Below are 18,421 nucleotides of genomic sequence, written 5' to 3'. Positions count from 1 at the left end.
GTTCAAAGCCAGCCCAGGAGGAAAAAATTTGTGAGACTTATTTCCAACTAACCACCAAGAAACTGTAACTGGAGCTGTGGCTCAAATAGTAAGAGTACCAGCTTTGGTGAAAAAGCTAAGGGACGGTGCTCAGGTCCTGAGTACAAGCCCCAGTACTGGCAAAAAAAAATCCTTTATTAGAAAGAACATTGTTTGACTGATAGTGAGTTTCTAAGTAATAGTAGCTTAGAGAAAAAGCCACAGTGAAATTTTTTAATATTGTCATTTCTGACTTTTCTGTATTATATAATTGTGATTAGTGTTCAAATTAATTTTTTTTTTTTTTTTTTTTTTTTTTTTTTTTTTGTCGGTCGTGGGGCTTGAACTCTGGGCCTGGGCGTTGTCCCTTAGCTCTTCAGCTCAAGGCGAGCGCTCTACCACTTGAGCTACAGCGCCACTTCCGGTTTTCTGGTGGTTTTATTGGAGATAGGAGTCTCATGGTCTCTCCTGCCCAGGCTGGCTTTGAACCGCGATCCTCAGATCTCAGCCTCCTGAGTAGCTAGGATTACAGGTGTGAGCCACCAGCGCCCGGCTTCAAATTAATTTATATTAATAGTTACTGTTTGGTTTTGCTACAGTTGTTCCCTCAGTAGACAATGAAAACAGGACACTTAGTTATTTACAGTCTTTACAATTATATGAACAGGAGCTAGGCTCCCTGGATACAAATTTGCCTCCATAACTGACAGCTAATCATGTACCCATGGGCTTAGTAATTCAACCCTTCAGAATTCTCTCTTCTCTTCATCCTTCCCACTCTTTTTTTTTTGGTGCTGGTACTGAGGCTTGAACTCTGGATCTTTGGCTGTCACTCAGCTTTTTCATTCAGGGTTGATACTGACACTTCACCACTTAAGCCGCCTCTTTAGTTCCATCTTTTTACTAGTTAATTAGAGGTAAGAGTCTCACAGGCTTTTCTTCTTGAGTTGGCTTTCCACCTCAATCCTAATATCCTTCTAATGAGGCATGAGTCACCAGCACCTGGCTAGAATTTTCTTTTTCTTCATCTGTTAAGTGGGAGTAATTAATAATAATCAACTACCTGACAAGGATGTTATAAGAAATAAGAGACTTTAAAACATTGTATACCTCTAACTATTAAAATCGAATGGTTTTGTGACTGAGTTCAATAACTGGAATATTATCTGAATTTTCCATTCTCTGCATTGCATTAGCAAATTGCAACAATGTATTGGACTCTGAACCTAGAGAGAGTTAAAAGGAGGTGCATGCATATGCAAAGTGCTAAGAAGCTGCATCAGGCACATAGTAAAACATAGTAGCGTTTCTGTGCAGGAATGGGATTTCTCTAGCTCAGTGGTATAATGCTTGCCTAGTATGCATGGAGCCCTGAGTTCAACCTCCAGCACTGCCAAAAATAAAAGAAAGGTCGTTCTCCCCTCCTACCCCCATCCCAATCCTGGGGCTTAAAATCTGGGCCTGGGAACCTTCCCTGAGCTTTTTCAAGGCTAACACTCTACTACTTGAGCAACAGCTCCACTTCTGGCTTTTTCTTTGTATGTATGTGGTACTGAGGAATCGAACCCAGGGCTTCATGCACGTTAGGCAAGCACTCTAACACTGAGCCACCTTCCCAGCCAATGTTCCTTTTTATTAGTGATATAATGAACACCGAAATGAAATTTTGTTTTGTTATTATAGAAGTGATGTACAGAGGGGTTACAGTTAAGTCAGGTCATGAGTACATTTCTTTTTGGACATCCTTGAAATGTATTTTTGTAAGATAAATAACCAGAAGTGCAAATTGGCAATCAGTTTCTATTACTGAATTGTTGTGAGGTACATAGTACATTGCCTAAGATTTTCCAACCAGGAGTTTCACACACTCTTGCTTTGGGGTATATAAGAGTCCTCTGTTAATACACTGTAACAGATATGTTTCTTTTCTGGATTTTCCTCTTGTGTGATTTACCAGAACTTACTGATTTCTTGAAACTGTCTTCTAACAGATTATGCAGCCGTTATTTTCAATACCCCTCATAGCATTGTTACAAAAGAAAGATGGTTTTATTAGTGAATCCATTAAGATTCCTTGGTTGCAAGCATTGAAAACCAACTGAGTAGGAAAGCAAATGTGGGAAACAAATTATCTAAAGGTTTCTAGATGGTTCAAAGAATGAAACAAATGCTCAATTCTTGAGTGGACAAAGGAAGGGGTAACAATGCTTGACAAGAAATATACTCATTACCTTACTCATGTAACCATAATCCCTCTGTACAGAATGTTTACAGTAAAAAATTTTTAAAAAGAATTGAGTGGCAATCACAGCAACTTTTTGGAATCTAAGTTATAGAAAATAACAGTTCTATTTTTTCATTATGTATTTCCTGGTCTCTTGTCTTTGTTTGGATAGGGTTTATGATTCCCAACCCTGAACACCCACTAATATTATTACCATATAAGAATGTAAGTAGCAGTATGATATTAACCTGTTAAGATTAGTTTTTTTTGTATTCTAAAAATTCCTTTAAAACACTTCCAAGTTGATATACATAGGAAATTTTCATTCTTTTAAACTTGTCTTTAACTTTAGAAGAAAGATCATGGCATACATACACAAACATATGAACATGCATACACTACACTTAAATTTTGTGACTTGATTAATTTACATATGCTTTTGATAATGGTAACTGGCTCAAACTAGTATGACTAGCTCAACAAAGAAAACTCTGTAGTAGGGCTGGGAAGGTGGCTCAGTAGTAGAGTACTTTCCTTGCATGCCTGATGCTTGAGGCCTGAGGTTGGATTCCTCAGCACCACATAAGCAAAAAGAAAAAACCCAGAAGTGGCGCTGTGGCTCAAGTGGTAGAGCGCTAGCCTTGAGCTGAAGAGCTGAGGGAGCGCTAGCCTTGAGCTGAAGAGCTGAGGGACAGTGCCCAGGCCCAGAGTTCAGCCCCACAACTGGACCCAAAGAAAGAAAGAAAGAAAGAAAGAAAGAAACTCTGTAGTAGCTCAACGTAGGATTAGTGAGTTAATCTTAAGTTCTTCTGACTGTAATGGTAGACCTGCCTGCCAGTGAGTATTTTCTGTTGCTGTAAAATCAAATGTTTAAGAGAGATTTTGACAGAGCCTATCCCAAATAAGATATTTGCTACTACCCAAACTTGAAATCACCTCATTTTGCTCTTGGTAAATTAAATGATAAAAAAAAAAAATTTACACATTGCCTATAATTTTGAACTGTGGCATATTTATCATTTTGAATAATTAATCATAATGATTAAATAATCATTTAATAATTTACCTATGTCACATACTCCAAATCTATTTGCATACAATTGTTTTAAGCAAGATTAATTGATTCTTTCACAAGTTGATTTTTAATCCAGTATATTGTGGCCGTCTTTCCATATCAGTGCACACACTGCCTTTTTTAATGACTTCACCATCATTTAAAAATGTATCCAGAGCTAAGTGTTGTTGGCTTACGCATCACGGTTCAAAGCCCAGCCCAGACAAGAAAATCCATGAGATTTATCTCAATAACTACCAAAATGCCAAAATAAAGCTGTGGCTCATGATAGAGCTTTAGCCTTGAGTAGCTCAGGGACAGCACCCAAGCCTTGAGTTTCAAATCCCATAGCTGGCACACAGAAGTAACCATTTTTGGGGGCTGAGGGTTTAGCCCAGCGGAAGGGCGCCCACCTGGCACACCCAAGGCCCTGGGTTCCGTCCGGGAGGGGGGGGGTGGGGGGGGTAGGAGGGGAGCTACAAAAAGCTACAGAAGTAACCATTTTTCTTTTAAAGGAAACTCTCTACTCTTGTAAGTCATCAGATAATAGAGACAGTACTGACATTATTTTGCACACTTGACATAAAAGGCAGAATAAATACTAATCAGTAAAAACTAAGAGATTTTACATGAGAAATAAAGATTATAAAAATCCATTGGTTAAATGAAGTCCCAGCAATTCTTAATTTAAAATTTCATGATAATAAAAATAAGATCTTTAGATGTGCTTACTTCCTAGTTTTCTTCATGCAAAAACTATAGATTTGAATCATTGAATATTCCTAATGTCCTGAGTATGTTTCTTTTTTTTTTTTTTTTGGGTCCGGTCGTGGGGCCTGAACTCTGGGCCTGGGCACTGTCCCTCAGCTCTTCAGCTCAAGGCTAGTGCTCTACCACTTAAGCCACAACACCACTTCTGGCTTTTTTTCTTTTTGCTTATGTGGTGCTAAAGAATCGAACCCAGGGCCTCAGGCATGCAAGGCAAGCCCTCTACCACTGAGCCACCTTCCCAGCCCTGAGTATCCGTTTCTAAAGATTATTTCCCACTGAAACAACCAGAGCTTCTCCAAGAACTGGCTAATTTCATTTGCTTCATTTTGGAGCAAGAAGTATGCAAGATCAGTTTCATACCACAGATCAAGGATGCCTGTCTTAAGCTGTGTTAACAGACTCAGGAGCCAGTTTGAGGAAGTTCCTACTAGTCAGAGGACACAAAGAGTAGCTACATTGAATTACAGTCCTATATTTTTATTTATTTTATTATTATTTTTGTTGTTGTTAGTCGTGAGCTGTGAACTCTGGGCCTTGGCAATGTCCCTGAGCCTTTCAGCTCTACCACTAGTGCTCTACCACTTTGAGCCATAGCACCACTTCCAGTTTTCTGGTGGTTATTTGGAGGTAAGAATCTCATGGACTTTCCTATCAGGACTGGCTTTGACCCACGGTGCTCAGATCTTAGCCTTCTGAATAGCTGGGATTTCAGGCATGAACCACCAGCACCCAGTGTGATATATATATATATTTTTTTAATTCATGGATAAGGGCTGGGAATGTGGCTTAGTGGTAGAGTGCTTACCTAACATGCATGAAGCCTTGGGTTTGATTCCTCAGTACTACATACACAGAAAAAGCCAGAAGTGATGCTGTGGTTCAAGTGGTTAGAGCTAGCCTTGAGCAAAAGATGCTCAGGGACAGTGCCCAGCCCCTGAGTTCAAGCCCCAGGACTGGCCAAAAAAAAAAAAAAAATTCATAGGTGTGTTGGAACAGTTCTAAAAAGCTAATTGTAATTAACACATAAATGCTATAGTTGGGGAAGTTATCAAATGTTGTATATTGTAACTAATGAACTTTTCTCTGTGATGATACAATTTGGGTGTATATAGAGAATATAGCAAAATGTTGTAGATGAGATATGTTTGAGTTTTGATTTAGATAATTTGGTTGAGGAAGGGGGAATCGGAGAGAAAGAAATATATAAAACATCCATGAAGCCGGGCACTGGTGGCTCACACCTGTAATCCTAGCTACTCAGGAGGCTGAGATCTGAGGATCGCGGTTCAAAGCCAGCCTGGGCAGGAGAGACTGTGAGACTCCTATCTCCAATAAACCACCAGAAAACCGGAGTGGCGCTGTAGCTCAAGTGGTAGAGCGCTCGCCTTGAGCTGAAGAGCTGAGGGACAGCCCCCAGGCCCAGAGTTCAAGCTCCACGACTGACAAAAAAAAACAAAACAAAACATCCATGAATTTGTTACTGTTGAAGAGGTGATGGATTTTGAAGGATTTATTAATACTATTGTCTAGTTGTATCTATATGAAAATTTCCTCAGATGATGCTGAAAGTAAAAATATAGTTTCATGTAGGATGCTTTTGCATTTATTGGCAGTTATTTTTCAATTAGCCTTAAAAAAATTGTTCCCTAGATTGCCCCAGTGGAGAATGACAATAGCTATGATGAACTGAAAAGAGACGCAAAGCTCTGTTTGTCACTAATGTCTCAGGGGTTGCTTTACCCTCATCAAGTGCCTTTGGTACTTAAGGTGCTAAACCAAGTAAGTAAAGCTACAAATTTTATATTTTTTCGTTAGGATTCTGGTTCATTATTCTGAGAATTCCATCTACAGTATATACTGTGTTTTTTTTTTTTTTTAAATTTTGTTCTGAGTCTTCTTTTAATATAAGAAAAGTGTGTGTGTGTTGGCAAAAGAAATAGACCTAAATTCTGTACTTGGTTCTGCAACCAATCTCTGTGACTTTTAGCAAGTCATAAAGACAAAAGTTCCCTATATAAACAAAGAACTAATTATTCAAGTGCCTTGAGGACAGGGTGCTTAAGCAGGTGGGGCATGTCCAGTTTCAGTAAAGGTATAACTTCAGTTGTGGAGCCAGCCTTGAAGTGAAAAACCAAGGGAGAGCTGAAGTCCTTGAATTCAAGCCCTAGTATTGATACATACCTTCCCCTCAAGACACAAAAAAGGAAAAATAAAATAAATATACAATCACTGGGGGAAGTTAATGGTCATTCATTATGACAAGTCTTTCTCACTAAAATTACTGCTACCCATGTTTTTCTTTCTCATTACTTAACAATCACATTCTGACACCTGATATTGCTCCTTTACCCCAAGATAAGCTTACTCTTAACTCTACCTATGAAAGCACAATCAAGTTAGAATAGTATGTTATTTGTATGGACTGTACTTTGCATGAAATTTGTGTCAGTGTTGTCATTTTTTATACTTATTTCTTATTCATAGATAGCAAGAAGCAGTTCTTGGCATGCGAGATACACAGTACTGACCTACCTCCAGACCATGGTATTTTATAACCTCTTTATTTTCCTAAATAATGAAGATGCAGTCAAAGGCATCAGGTGGCTGGTGATAAGCCTTTTGGAGGACGAACAGCTTGAGGTAAGCAATTAAGTTACAACACAAGATAACTGTCTCGCGCCTGGTGCCAGATGGCGGTTCACAGCCAGCCCGCCAGACTCTTTTTGTTTTGTTTTGTTTTTGGGGTCCGGTCATGGGCCTGAACTCTGGGCCTGGGTGCTGTCCCTCAGCTCTTCAGCTCAAGGCTAGTGGTCTGCCACTTGAGCCATAGCACCACTTCCAGGTTTTTTTTTCTTTTTGCTTATGTGGTGCTGAGGAATCGAACCCAGGGCCTCAGGCATGCAAGGCAAGCCCTCTACCACTGAGCCAACTTCCCAGCCCCTCCACCAGACTCTTATCTACCATTAACCTCCAGAAAACAGGAAGTGGCGCTGTGGCTCAAGCAGTAGAGCACTCGCCTTGAGCTGAAGAGCTGAGGGACAGCGCCCAGGCCCAGAGTTCGAGCCCCATGAGCAACCACAACAACAAAAAATATCAGTATCATTTTCCTTTGAAAAAATATTTCCACATTTATAAGATGTTTATTGATTGATTGATTGTACCAGTCCTGGAGCTGGGCACTGTCCCTAAGCTTCTAGCTTTTTGATGGTTAATTGGAAATAAGAGGCATGAGTTGACTTCATACTCACATCTCAGCCTCCTGAGTAGCTAGGATTACAGGCAAATCCACTGGTGTCCAGTTTTATTAATACTTTGTATGAAGAATAGTCTTTTTAGTCAGTTTAATAGTCTAATGTAAGAATGTAATGGTCAGTTTAAATAGTCTAATGTAAGAAAAGCATGTTGTAATAGGTGTGGAATATGATAAAACTTTTAAAATTAGCTTTGGGAAAAAATACATGAAATTTTAATGAAATTTTCGTAAAAGTTTTAGTATTTTTTATTTCTATTCTTTTGCCTGTCCTGGGGCTTGACCCAGGGCCTGGGCACTGTCCCTAAGCTTCTTTTTTTCTCAAGGCTAGCACTCTGTACTACTTGTCCTACAGCACCACTTCCAGCTTTTTCTGTTTATATGGTACTACTAAGCCACATTCCCAGCTCTAATATTATGGACTTCAAACTTTTCCATGTAGTAGAGTACTTTGTATATTTTATATACTTTATATCTAAGCACTAACAGTAGGTTTCTTCTATAGGAAAGTGGTAGTGTGACTTTATCTCATGAGCCTATCCAACTTGTGTACTGGGAGCCATTGTTAATGTAATGCTTAACATCCCCATAGAGTATTATAAAATTATCAGGAAAAGTAATAACTTTATTTTTTTTAATCAAAATTGAAAGAACAGGAGTTTGAAAAGTAAAAATATTAACAGAATTATTTCTTAGCTTCAGATATAATAGTATGTTTTAAATAGCTTTCTCTCACAATAAATACCTGAGATAGCACCTTCTTCAAAAGTAAAGGCCTATTTGGTCCACAATTTTGGAGACAGAAGTCCATGATCTGTTGGACCAGTTGATTTTAGACTTGTATTGAGGCAGTACATCTTGTTAGGCTTGCCTGGAAGTGCAGACCCACTTCTTAGAGGCCAAAGGGGCTTGCGTTCCATTGACCCTCTGAGCATACTTTAGTGACCTCTCAATAGCACCACGCTGGAGCCCTCACCGTGAACACAAGGGCATTAGGGGGACTAATAAGATTTGAATTTTCACTCAAGTTCAGTGTTTTTAGGAGCTTTATGAGAATATTTTATTAGATTATTTTAGAATTTTCTTCATTAAACATAGTTTTAAAGTAAACATACCATGATATTTATTAAGGCCATTGTATTTGAACGGCAGTCCTGGAATCCTTGGAGTAGGAATGGTTTTGAAGGGCAAGAACAAACAGAAGAGAAAGAGTGAACTGGACACCAGAGATAACCCAAATAATAGCATTTAGTACCTACCTTGTGGACATTCAGTAGCCTAATCAGTGGGCAGTACCCTTTCTTAGCACCGGTTGCCTGCCAGTACTTCTTCAGAACTTCTGGACGGCAGGTGGTCCAACCCATGTTCATGCACCTCAGGAAACCTCTAAAAAATGAAACATGATGAGGGAAGGAGAAATTATACCCAGACTAAAGCAATTTTTCAAGAACTTGCAAAAAAGTGAAAGGGTAATCAGGCATTGGTGACTCACACCTACCCAGGAGGCTGAGAGCTGAGGATCACGGTTCAAAACCAGCCCGTGCTTGAAAGTCCATGCGACTCTTATCTCCAATAAACCAGTCAGAAAATTGGAAGTGGCGTGGCTCAAGTGGTAGAGCACTTGCCTTGAGCTGAAAAGCTGAGGGACTGCACCCAGGCCCAGAGTTCAAGCCCTACTACCACCAAAAAAAAAAAAAAGTGAAAGAGTAGAAGAAACTACTGCCAGCAACAGGTTGGCAAATAGGGATAACACTCTAGTAAATGCTGATGTCGAAGAAGCTGCTTGCCAAAAGCAAGATGGAAAAAGGGAAAATAACCTAGTGTTCATGTTACAGGTAGAAAAGTACTTCGTAACAATGGGTGAACAAATGTAGCAGTGGTACTCATTGGACACTTTGTTGAAAATGAACTATACAACTTTGGGCAGGGATGGGAGGGAAAATCAGAGTGAGGGAAGGGGTGGACATTGTCCAAAAGAAATGTAGTCATTAACTGACTTACATAACTATAACATGGACAAATCTGATTCCACGAATATTACAAACAAAACATTTCAAATGATCAGACTTTATAGTAGAGAAAAATGTTGGGCATAAGAAACTCATTAAACTCTATTGTATAATAATAGCAGCATAATAAGGAATATAGACAACATATGCTGTAAATAATGACAAGTCAACCTGTCAATGACTAGAGAAATGGAAACTTAATACAGTAAGACATTGTTATCTATCCTTAATTCAGTGAATAACTCCCTCTCTGGAAAAAAATGTTTGTACTTTCTAGATTTAGTAATCCTAGTTCTTTAAATCTAGACTAAGAAAATAATACTGCAGTATGAACCATGAATTAAGACTATTTTGTGTCAAGCGCTGTATATCCTAGTACCACACAGTCCTAACTACTCAGAACTGAGCGCTGAGGATTAACGTTTAGAGCCCACTTGGGCTGTGCTTTGTGTTTGACACCAGCAGCAGTGGTTGGAGGAGTTTGTGAACAAATTTCATTCTGCTTAAAATACTTAAAACTTCCATTCTTTAACTCCAATGTAGTGTTTATCCATTTTGAGGCCACAAACACTTGGAGACATAATGATGCCTAAATCAGGAAACACCCAAAGAGTAACAGGGACTGTCCCCATTCCAATTCCCACCCTTCCCCATCCCTTTATTCCCTCAGCTCTAATCAATATCATTTTCTCTACAGGTCCGTGAAATGGCTGCTACCACTTTAAGTGGTCTATTACAGTGTAACTTCCTTACCATGGACAGTCCTATGCAGGTTCATTTTGAGCAACTTTGCAAAACAAAACTACCTAAGAAAAGAAAGCGAGATCCTGGTTCAGTAGGAGATACCATTCCTTCTGCAGGTAATGTTGATATGGGAATTAATTGGGATTATTCAGGCTACTTACATATCCCAAGTATTTGCAAGGTACTAGGAATAGTACTCTATTTTTGAGAAGGTGTGCAGATAAAAGGCAGGACTAGAATGTAAAATCTAAAAAATGAGATGGGAGCCAAATGCCACTGGCTTACACTTAGAAACCTAGCTACTCAGGAGGCTAAGGTCTGAGAATAACAGTTCAAAGCCAGCCAAGGAAGGCAAAACCTCAAAAGATGCTTTCATTGTAATTGAACACACAGAAACCAGAGCAAAATAAAATCCGTAAGGTCATGTGTAAAGAGAAACTGAAATGCAGCTGACTTTACCTCCTGCTAATGACCACCAAAGAATATAGAGAACACATGGGAAGTTTAGTAAATAGGAAATTTATTGAATTTATGACAAGTTCTTAGAGTATGACACTTATGTGCGTGCTCAAGTGCTTACATGCAACTGTCCTGGGGCTTGGGTACTGTCCCTGAGGGTTTTTTTTAAATATTATTGTCTTAGTTATGTAATAAAATACCAGCAGTTTCAGTGCTTGAAAATTGTACTTTTTCGTAATTATATACTAAAGTATTTTTAGATCTTTGTTTCACCAAATGGCGTTGTTTACAATTTTAAATTAGCCCAAAGTCTTTGTCATATCTTCACTGCCCTATCTTCCATGTTGCATTAATACACCTGCAAATAAATAAGCACATACAGCTTTATTAAGAAATATGCCTATAATCCTAGCTATTTAGCATGACCCTATCTCAGCCAAGATAGGATGAAATATTTTGGAAGCCTAAAAATGTGGATTGTGTCCAGGTACATGCCTAGGCAGAAAGCAAGACCCAGCAAAAAATAGGGCTGGAGGTGTGGCTCAGCAATAAGAACACCTGTCTACAAGCTGCCCTGAACTCGGTCTCAGTACTGCCTCCCTCCATCCCTGATTAAACAAACTATGAGTTGAGAAAGCCTACAAATGTGGCTAACATGATAGTGCATAGTGCACTTGATTAGTATGTATTAGGCCTTGGGTTGAAGTCCCAAGCATTGCCAAAAGGAAAAGAAAACCAATGAGGATTTGAAAGTACTTTAACTTAACCACTAAGGAAGGAACATAGAACCCCTTAGAATTTAGACATGTCACAGTTCCCTGTTTAGAGAGAAACAGACATTTTTCATACATGGGAAGTATTTATCAACAATTGATTATTCTTTGTGTGGATACTTATATCCAGAAAAACACTATATGATTTTGGAGATTGTTTGGTACTTAAGGGTCATGCTTTGGAATCTCAATTTAGAAGGAATAGTGGGTGTTTTATTGGCAGCACTTCAGTTTGAACTCAGACCAATGTGTGTGTAAAGTAGATAGACACTCTACCACTTGAGCCACTCTACTAGCCTTAGGCTTTTTCTTTGGTTGATTTGGCTTTTTAAATTAGTTTTCATGGTATTAGGTCTGAAATCAAAGTACTGCTAGGCAGGTGCTCAACCACTTGAGCTACATTTTTGGGGCACCATTTTTTTCTTTTTTGTTTGGGGTTGTTTTTTTCTTTCTCTTTCTTTCTGGTGCCAGTCCTAGGGCCTGGACATTGTCCCTGAGCTTTTGTGCTCAAGGCTGCCACTTGATCCACAATTCCACATCGGTTTTTTGTAGTTAATTGCAGATAAAAGTCCCATGGACTTTGCTATCCACAGTGGCTTTGAACGTTTACCCTCAGATTAGCCTCCAGAGTACTGCCAGGATTACAAGAATTAGCCCCTCGCGCGTGGCCCACTGTGTTGTTAATTTTAACAAATAGTTCAAACCATTCCTTGGCCTAAAAATAATTGTTCTATTATTGAGGAACATCTATAGATTAGCTTAAAATTTCTGAAATACAGGGATTTTAAGTTCAGCCTAAAAACCTGTTTGTAAGGTATGTATTTGTAGACTCATTTTAAATGCAGAAAATTCATAATTGAATAAGAATTAGGAATAAATTATGTATAATTTAATAATTGAAACCTAACATCTTTCCCGACAAATGCCTGAGAGTTATAAATATTCGACATACTTTACTTTTCTTGCAGAGTTGGTGAAACGCCATGCTGGGGTGCTAGGACTTGGTGCATGTGTACTTTCTAGCCCTTATGATGTTCCCACCTGGATGCCCCAGCTCCTTATGAATCTGAGTGCACATTTGAATGATCCTCAGCCTATTGAGGTAGAGTTCTTCCTTTTTCATTTATTCACACATACAGTATTTCTAAGAAGCTATTTGTACTAATAATTCCTATATACTTTAAATTTACTGCTCACCACTATTACTAAAATCTTGCAGAGACATTTTTCCTATGTATATTTGAAATCTTTTTTGGTAACAAAAACTACTGTAGCTTTTGTCCTTCACAATCCAATGGACATATAGTATTGCCAATATTGTCTGGACAGTTAAAATCTGTTTCTCTTTTTCTACTCTTATCTGTAGTATATCTCAGTAGAAGAAAGTTATTATTAAGTAGGAAATAATGGTTGTATTATTTAGTAATGATCACCTCTGTTCCCAAGTTAAGCATTTGAAAGACTAATGTCTTTGTTCTTACCACCAATTCTACACAAGTGTTGTAGAGTTAGTAATTCCACAGAAGCTTGGTGGTTTGGGGAAATAAGGTTGATTTACTGGGATTGTAGCATGGTAAACACTTACTATGTGAGTGAGATCTATGTGAAGTCTATTTAGATTATTTTGTAGCTAGGGATATCTTCCATATAATCCTGGCTGCTCAGAGAGGTTAAAACATGTGGGTTGCCTATTCCACAGATGACTGTAAAAAAGACCTTATCCAATTTCCGAAGGACACACCATGACAACTGGCAGGAACACAAGCAACAATTCACTGATGACCAGCTTCTTGTCCTCACTGATCTCCTTGTGTCACCATGCTATTATGCATAGAATGGTAAGCAGCAAAGTTCTGGATTTAAACATATGCCATCCTCAGGAAATGTCATTCATTTGGTAACAAAAATTAAGTTCTTTTTTTTTTTTTTTTGGGTCCGGTCGTGGGGCCTGAACTCTGGGCCTGGGCGCTGTCCTTCAGCTCTTCAGCTCAAGGCTAGCACTCTACCACTTGAGCCACAGCGCCACTTCCGGCTTTTTTCTTTTTGCTTATGTGGGGCTGAGGAATCGAACCCAGAGCCTCGAGCATGCAAGGCAAGCGCTCTACCACTGAGCCACCTTCCCAGCCCCAAAAATTAAGTTCTTTTTTTTTTTTTTTTTTTTTTTTTTTTTTTTTTTTTTTTTTTTGGTACTGGGGATTGAACCCAGGACGTTGCGCTTGCTAGCCAAGCGCTTTGCCACTGAGCTACATCCCAGCCCAAAAATTAAGTTCTTAATTAGAGGGTAGAGTAGCAGTACTGGGTTTTGAGCTCGGAGACTTGAGTTGGGTTAGGTGCTTCCCTACTTGAGCCATGTTCCCCAGAGTCTTCATTGCTATAGTAATTTTCTGGATAGAATTTTAGGGTTTTTCCAATGTCTAGCTACAGACCTTAATCCTCCTTCCTATGTTTCTCATTAGCTGGGATCATGCACAACTATGGCTGGATTATTTGTTAAGGTGGAGGTCTCAATAACTTTATGTAGACTGGGTTTCAACTGCAGCCACCCAAATTTCCATCCCCTGAGTAGCTGGGATTACAGGTGTGAACCACCATTTTCTTGAATTTGGTTTTTAATTTTTAATGACATTCTTAGAACTGTAAAGTAGAGGGAATTACTTTCTGTTTTTAAAGATGGCTTTGGGGATTAGAGTTCTGTTTCAACAGTAGAGCACATGCTTCAGCACCAAAATCAATAAATATGCATACATACATGGAAGCCAGCTATATAAGAGAATGCTTGTAATCCAAGAAGCTGAGGCATAGGATCATGAGTTTGAGGCCACTCTGGGTTACATAGCAAGACTGTCTCAGTCAGTAATCATGGCTTTTGCTATGGACAGTAGAATTAAGTTGTCATACAATTGTTTCATGCTTCGTTGTGTTGTTAAGCAGAGAATTGATATGACTATGTTCACCTTTATCAATGAGGAAAAGATGAGATCAGGCACATTCAGGTATGGCTGAAGGCCAAATGAGTAGCTTTAGTAGATTGGGACAGTTGAGTAAAAGAAATCATAATCTTAGCTGCCTTCTGATTGGGGCATTTTGAGTTTTCCTGAAGCCTCTGTATTCAACATAGTTATGAAAACATTTCATCTGGATTCTTACATACTTGCTCTATAAAGAAAGAGGAGCTGGGCACTGGTGGCTCTTGCCTATAATCCTAGCTACTCAGGAGGCTGATTCAAAACCAGCCTAGGCAGGAAAGTCCGTGAGACTCTCATCTCCAGTTAACTACCAGAAAACTGGAAGTAGTGCTACGGCTTAAAGTGTAGAGCACTAACCTTGAGCAAAAGAGCTCGAGGACAGTTCCCAGGCCCTGAGTTTCAAGCCCCATGAACAACAAAAAAGAAAAGGAAGAGGCCAAGTTGTGTGCTAGTTGCTTACGCCTATAATCCTAGCTACTCAGGAGACAGATATGAGGAATGAGGTTTGAAGCTAGCCCAGGCAGACATATCCACAAGATTCTTAGCCAGGTGTAACTAATAAGGAGCCTGAACTGGAGGCATGGCTCATGTGGTAGAGTGCCAGACATGAATCAAAAAAACCAAGCAGAGAATGAGGCACTGGGTTCAAGCCCTAGCACCAGTACAAAATAAATAAATAAATAAAAGGCCCGGTAAAATAAAGAAAATCTCATTGTTGAGTGTTTGAGAGTCAGGTGTCTTGCTAGCTAATTGGAATTTTTTCTTCCCTTATACAGATGACTAGTCTTCGCTTGGGCTCGTTTCATCAAAAATTCCAAATCCTCAGGTACCATCTGTGGTGGCTCTGCAGGCTTCCAAACTCTGCCTCTGTTAAGCACGCATCACTTTGATGATTTTGTGTATCGTCTCATTAGTCTGCGTTCCACAGGTTCTCAGCTGCCATTGATTTCTTAACTTGTCTGGAATGTTTCCAGAGTATTGATCACTTTTTCTTTGAGGCATCTGACAAAGTCTCATAGTAGAAATAATTACCCAGTATGATCATGTCATCCAAGACCAAGCAAAGTCTAGGAACTCATTAAGAAATAATTTACTTGGAATGGAGACTACCCATCAGTAATACAGATCTTACCATTTCATTCATCTCAAATTATTTGAATTCTTCCCAAATGGCTGTTGGGTTTAGATGGTAGTAGGGCAGTGGGCATAAATCTGAAGCCTTGAGAGCCTTGGGTCTGGAGAGCCATGAAGAAGAAAGGAAAAGAGAAGAGGAGGGCAAGTCTTGAAACTAAGTAATGCCTGATGGATTGCTCAACCAAGCCACAGAAGTCTGTGTGCCTCCCACAGACTGGAGTTTTTGGTGCTGAATAGAGCCAGTTAACTGAAAAACCATGGGTTTGGTGAATAAGATTTTTGATTGATTGTTATGTGTGTATACAACATGTAATTTTAAAAATAAACAACAACAACAAGAAACACCCTGACTGGTTGGTTTTTACCTATTTTCTTTATAAGCATTGTTTGACCTCATTTGAAAGCTGTTATACTTCACCTAAATGGAAGATTGCTGTATTTGTGGTTATTCTGTGATTCCCCCCCTTCTTTCTCTTGTGTTCTCTTTTCCCCCTCTCTTCTCTCCTTTTCTCTCTTTTTCTCTATTTCTATCTTTATCTCTGCCTGCAGAACCGTTGAGAGACTAATAAGGTTTGGTATTTAATTGACTTGTTTAATATATGTTACATAGCTGTAAAAGATTGTACAAATGTAGAGCTAGCATTGCCAGACTTTGTACAGATGCAGCCTTTACACACACCATTGTACAATTAATTTGTAAAGATTCACATGTAGCTCTTTATTATAGTGGTGTGGAATTTTCATACCCATTGAATGCCATTTTTTGTGTTTTTAAGTTATTTTTGTGTTACAGAAGCTGACTTGTGGCTTTTGAGTTCATTTATCATTAGAATGTCTGAATTTTTATGTAACTTTTGTGTGTGCATCTCTACATGCTAACACGTTTGCCTCTGACAGGTTTATAGAGTATGAGGTATCTTCTAGGTTGAAATAATTCACAAGTTGGTGAATGTCATCTTCCCTGTACAGTCTTCCTTAGAGGAACACTACAGTATATTTTTAGTATCTACCTGCTAAATGACCCAGTGTAAGCACAGCAGGGTTCTGGTACAGTATTGGCGTGGCAGCAGACACAGGCATAATCCCTGTATAGAGTAGTGCCAAACTGATTATTTCAATTGTGTAATTAGTTTAAAACCCAATAAATGGATTGTTTTTAACCCTTGGCTTTTGTCTTCATTAAGAGGAGAAGACAGTTCTGTAGGCCGGGACTCTGGGAATTCCTCTTCTAGTCCTAGATTGGGATCTGTAAATTCTTTTCCTCTGACAAAAGTAAACTACCTAGATCAGTTCTGCCTGGCTACTTGGCGGAGCTACTAGCCCCACATTTGACTGTTTAGTTCAATAAGGATTTTGGTTTTTCAGTCTCCCTAGGTGTGGTTCAAGTTCTCATTGGCCACAGTGGATATAGCACAAATGAATTTCTCTACCACAGGGGAATTTCTGTTGGATAGGACTTGACCTGGGAATTAGGAAGGGAGTGTGTTAAAATGTGAATTCTTTTGTCGTCCCAATTCATGGTATCAATGCCTGCTTCTAAGAGGCCACTGAGTAGTAAGGCCTTGCATTATACACTATTTCAGCTCTTTCTAGAAGCTTGATGAAACTTAGCATTGATTCCCTAAGGTAGCTGGGCCCCAGTGGAGGTCCACACCTGTAACTAGCTATTGAAGAGGCTGATAACCTAGAGGATCACAGTTTGAAGCCAGCCCAGTCAGAAAAGGCAGACCTTACAGCTACCTAGCAAAATGTCAGGGAGGAGGTAAGGTGCAAGTAGAGGAATGACAGCCATGATGAGTATGAAAAGTGAGCATGAAAGCCAAGTGAGAGAATGAAAGCCCTAGCCCTAGTGCTGGCACACATACATAAAAAACAAGATACTAGATGTGCCTCAGTTATGTCCCTTAGTGGGCTCAGGCCAACATCTTTCTAAAGCTCCATGATGAATTCCACTCCACACCTAGAAGCTGGTTCTTTAATCCTAGTGCCTCACATGTCCCAAGAAGCTCTGATGCCAGTGTGGGTATTATTACCTGATGTGGCAGAATTATGCAAAATATTTAACCAAGTTGTTTATAGCCGGCCTCTGGAATGACAGGGGAGAAGATAGGGTTGAATAGCAAATACTGTGTAAGGCAGTTCTTAAAAATCTGATGCAAAGCTGGGCGCCGGTGACTCACACCTGTGATCCTACAACTCAGGAGGCTGAGATCTGAGGATCACAGTTCAAAGCCAGCCAGTGCAGGAAAGTCTTGAGACTCATCTCCAATAAACACAGGAAACTGGAAGTGATGCTGTGGGTTAAGTGGTAGAGTGCTGGCCTTGAGTTGAGGAACAGCCCCCAGGCCTAGAGTTCAAGCCCTATGACCACCCCCCCAAATCATGTATTAGGATAAAGATGGTCATAAAAGGACTATATTGTTAAGATCTGTTCTTTAGGTTCTAGATGAATCCTTTGAAAAGACAGGCAAATGTTTCTCAGTTTTGGAGGCAGATATATTCAACTGTTAATGTGAGTGACAAAGTTTATGTACAAATATATGCTGTACATAGCCCTAAAAATGCTGTTCTCAAATATTTGAAATACTTGGCATTGCCAGCCTCTATAAGTTAAGAGCCAATTAGGGTGATTTGTATGGTTAGAAAAGACAAGTGAGAACTATGTTTTTGTTGGCGGCGGGGGGTGAGGGGGTGTTGGTGGGGTTTGGTGGTGGTGGTGGTCATGAGGCTTGAACTTTGGGCCTAGGCCCTGTCCCTCAGCTCAAGGCAAGAGCTCTCCCACTTGAGCCACAGTGCGACTTCTGGCATTCTGTAGTTTATTGGAAATGAATCTCATGGACTTTTCCTGCCTGGGCTGGCTTTGAACTGTGATCCTCAGATCTCAGCCTCCTGAATAGCTAGGATTATAGGCTTGAGTCACAAGTGCCTGGCTAGAACTATGTTTTATTGGGGGAAAAAAATTACATATTTTTAATATTGTTGAGTATTTTCTCATCGTGGAACATTGAAGTTATTTTCT

At 39.5% G+C, this 18,421-nt stretch overlaps 1 protein-coding gene across 2 annotated transcripts in view; it reads left to right on the top strand.

The window, feature by feature from the left end:
* Positions 1-16,562, top strand: part of Psme4 (proteasome activator subunit 4) — a 103,636-nt gene extending 87,074 nt beyond the window's left edge. For both annotated transcript variants that reach the window (XM_070025617.1, XM_070025616.1), the window contains 6 exons: positions 5,718-5,846; positions 6,552-6,707; positions 10,024-10,186; positions 12,271-12,404; positions 13,002-13,140; positions 15,045-16,562. In XM_070025617.1, coding sequence (XP_069881718.1) covers positions 5,718-5,846; positions 6,552-6,707; positions 10,024-10,186; positions 12,271-12,404; positions 13,002-13,136 — 717 coding nt within the window. In that variant the 3' untranslated portion in view covers positions 13,137-13,140; positions 15,045-16,562. The remainder of the gene's footprint in view (positions 1-5,717; positions 5,847-6,551; positions 6,708-10,023; positions 10,187-12,270; positions 12,405-13,001; positions 13,141-15,044) is intronic.
* Positions 16,563-18,421: the final 1,859 nt, after the last annotated feature.

Source organism: Dipodomys merriami, unplaced genomic scaffold (genome assembly GCF_024711535.1).
Source record: "Dipodomys merriami isolate MVZ:Mamm:240054 unplaced genomic scaffold, mDipMer1.0.p SCAF_17, whole genome shotgun sequence".
In the NCBI taxonomy this organism is placed as follows: Eukaryota; Metazoa; Chordata; class Mammalia; order Rodentia; family Heteromyidae; genus Dipodomys; species Dipodomys merriami.
This window is presented reverse-complemented; position numbering and strand designations above follow the sequence as displayed.